This window comes from Octopus bimaculoides, chromosome 24, assembly GCF_001194135.2.
Source record: "Octopus bimaculoides isolate UCB-OBI-ISO-001 chromosome 24, ASM119413v2, whole genome shotgun sequence".
In the NCBI taxonomy this organism is placed as follows: Eukaryota; Metazoa; Mollusca; class Cephalopoda; order Octopoda; family Octopodidae; genus Octopus; species Octopus bimaculoides.
The window spans coordinates 29,845,142-29,848,605 of record NC_069004.1 but is presented as its reverse complement, the minus strand read 5'-3'; the positions used below and the strand labels follow the sequence as shown (position 1 = coordinate 29,848,605).

Sequence of the window (3,464 nt, the reverse complement as noted above, 5' to 3'; positions counted from 1 at the left end):
GTACATATACATCTATATGTATACATATACATCTCTCTCTCTCTCTCTCTGAAAGTATCTGTCATTACAGTATCGAAATGCGATTGTTTCAGTTAGTGGAATAGTTTCATTTTTAAAGTGAAAGTATTTGACATGAGTGTTTTTGTTTCACTTTTGACACGTAATACTAAGTAAGGCATGTGTAAAATTTGAATGAAATTGGTTGCGTAGTTCTCGAGTTTTAGGGATTCACACAGACAGACAGACAGACACACATTCTCATTTTTATATATATAGATATATATATATATATTTTCAAATGAAGATGTTTTAAACTTATGGAAAATTAAAATTGAAGAAGAAATATATATTTACCTGATCAAATATGGAATCAAATCTTTTCAAGGAAACTTCATGCCTCTGAATAATTTCTGCAACATCATTGGGATCTAGTTGTTCAATAGGGACAATTTCATCGACACCTTGCAGTTCAGTAACAGTTGGTGCAACGGGACCCTGTTGGTCACCAGCAGTTGTTATGCTGGTCCCTTGCTGTTCAAGAGCTGTTGGTGCATTCACTCCTTCTGTAGTGAGCCTCTGCTGTTCAAAAGCTGTTGCTCTATTGGGGCCCTGTTGTTCAAAAGCTGTGGCTAAATTGGGACCCTGTTGTTCAAAAGCTGTTGTTCTATTGGGCCCCTGCTGTTCAAAAGCTGTTGCTCGATTGGGCCCCTGTTGTTCTAAAGCTGTTGGCTCCTTACACACATTTTGACTAGCCTGGGAGTCTGAGGCATTTTGCTTTTTCTCGTTTTCTTTGAAGCGCTTCATAAACGTTCTCGCCTGATCTAACAGGACTCGATAGTCTTGTTTGATGTTGCTGGGAAGAGATAAATCACTCAGACCACTAAGAGTACTGGAACTGGTCAAAATGGTGACCGCTTGTCCTGATGATGAGTTATTTTCACCCGAGAGGGACAAGCTATTCCCATTAGACTGTTGTGTCGTGGCTGTCATCGTTGTCAATGTTGACATTGGTTGTGGTGAAGACGAAGAATTGACAACGTTGAGAGTTACGGGGTCAGGCAAGGTTTGACGGTAAGGGTTCTCCATTTTGCAGGTTGACTGTAAGGTTACCTGTTGGAACTGTAATGGAGGAGAGGAATATCGGTCTGGTGTGTCATCAGTACTTTCGCTGTGGATAGAACTGAGAATTGGAGATATACTGAGGGGAAGGCTTTCATGTTTGAAAAGTGGTGAGCCGTTTGATGTTGCCATAGAAACGTCCTCCTGTAACAGAGAGAACCAGGCTCCATCGTTAGCATCATCTGCCTTGGGCCCATCTCCCCACAATGCCTTTTCCTCCTGCGTGATAACATCAGCACCATTTGATAAAGGGTTGAAGAAAATTTTGGCTTCACACATTGCAGGTCCTTTAGAAGGGTTTGGTACAATGCAATTAGAATTGGTAGAAAGATCTTCTTGGGAAGAAGAGGAGGAAGGAGAGGAAGAATAAGAATACTGAGTCAGAGACGAGGCTGATGAGGATGAGTGACAGTCAGCAGATTTAGTGTTTTGGGGTGGAATCATAGCATTGGATGCGGCTTTGGGTGGAGGAATCTCTGACCAAATTTGTGCTGAGTTTGCAAACGATGTAGATTTCATTGCAGCAGTTTTGTCTGTTTTCTCTATTGTTGCTGTTGTTGTCGATGATGACGATGACGGCGAAGATGCAGAGTGAGCTAAAGGCATTTTCTTGGATGAAACTTTCCTCATCACAACAGTACATTGAGATCGACTTGTCGAGTCTGAGACACTGGACTCTTCCAAACCTTGGTCTTTGATGGCACCATTCAGCAAAAGGTGCGATGCACCGGGCGACTTCTGGGAGACGACTTGATTGGACGGTGGTGGTGGTGAGGAGGAAGAGAGAGACTGCGACTGATTGCAAAGATTAGAATAAAGCATGGAATCACTTGGAACTGAGATAGACGTCGGCTGTTGTTGTTGATCTTTAGAATTTTGTAGGTTGATTTCTTTGACAACTTCAACAGAATTAAGGAATGATTTGTCTGAAAGACACAAATTTTGGTCTGGTGCTAATAGTCGGTGGTTATCTGTGTCTATTTCATCAAGGCTGGATGATGAACTGTAGGAATATTGGGAAATTGTGGGAGACAATAATTCTGGTGGTTCTGGGACACATATCTGATTGGTTCTTGTCATGTTGCTTTGGTCACTACAGCTATGTAATGTGGTGTGAGAAAAGGGCAGAGAGTCCAGTGTGGACGTGTTTGTTTGAGGTGGACAGTAATGAGGGGTTGGCGAGTTTTGATAAGCTGGTTCCTGAGGAGAGAGAGCTTGAGCAGTTCTGATTTTTTCAAGAGAAGGGAAAGTGTTTTGCGAAGAGGAGTCGTCATACTGAGCTGCTGTCTTTGGAGACAAGTCTTCATTAGCGCTAAGAGAAGAAGAGTCAGGCAGTTTGCTTACGCGAGTCAAACTGGAGATGGGTGAAGAAGCACGGAAAGGGTTACTGATAAACAAGCGGTCTTTGAATTTAGAAAGGAGAGGAGCAATAATTTCTCCAAGATCAAAAGAATTTTCTGGAACAGAAACACTTGGAGTGGAAGTTTCAAGAACAGGAATAGAATCAATGTTTGATACGGAATCTTGACTAGTTATGTTATTAACAATGGCAGAATCAAAAGTGGTACTGTTACCGTTTGTTGCAGCACTGCTGACATTTTTATCAGAGAAATGAAAGAGAGTAAACTTGGATATTTCTGATTGGTCCACACTGTTCCTATCAGCTTCAGGAATTGTTGCATTGTCTATTGTAGAAACTGTAGCATTGGCAACAGAAAGCACCGAGTTATATGATGGTTTGTCAGTAACAGAAGCTGCGCCATCTTCTGCAAAGTTTTGCATGGCATCAGGTTTAGTCGTCACAGTTCTTAAGGAATTGATTGAAATTGCCTGATTCTTTAGTGCTAAAAGACGTAGCTGGGCCAAAAACGCCGACAAGTCTCTGTGGTTGTCCATAAGTTCTGTGGACAAGGAACCACCTTCAGATAGAATTTCTGATAAAGAACTTTCAGAAGCAGCAGCTGTCAGATGTGATGAAGGTAATACTGTTGAAGACTCAGGTGGTAAAACCGACGGCAATTTTATTTCATCGGAACTGGTCTCTGATGATTTGGGATCACACTGTAGAGGACCAAAATTTATTTCAGAGTTTGCAGTTTTCATTGACGTTGGGCTCAACTCCATGCTGTTTCCATGATTCATGCCACACACATCTTCAGAACTCCCATGAGATCTTGACCGTTCAAGAATTTCTCTCCAGATTTTATCTGCTGAGTGGTTTCCATTTCTACCTGAATCTTCTTCTGCTGTCCCTGATACTGAAACACAGGTATTTTTCCATAAAGTAAAAGATCTGGGACTCAAAGGGTCACTTCTTGAAGAAACATTTGGATCTAAAATAAAAC

The 3,464-nt window shown here is 41.6% G+C and overlaps 1 protein-coding gene across 1 annotated transcript in view; it reads right to left on the bottom strand.

Moving 5' to 3' along the window:
- Positions 1-3,464, bottom strand: part of LOC106874443 (serine-rich adhesin for platelets) — a 35,890-nt gene that overhangs the window by 6,497 nt on the left and 25,929 nt on the right. The window contains exon 15 of the mRNA XM_052976290.1: positions 355-3,452. Within this exon, the coding sequence (XP_052832250.1) occupies positions 355-3,452 (3,098 nt within the window). The remainder of the gene's footprint in view (positions 1-354; positions 3,453-3,464) is intronic.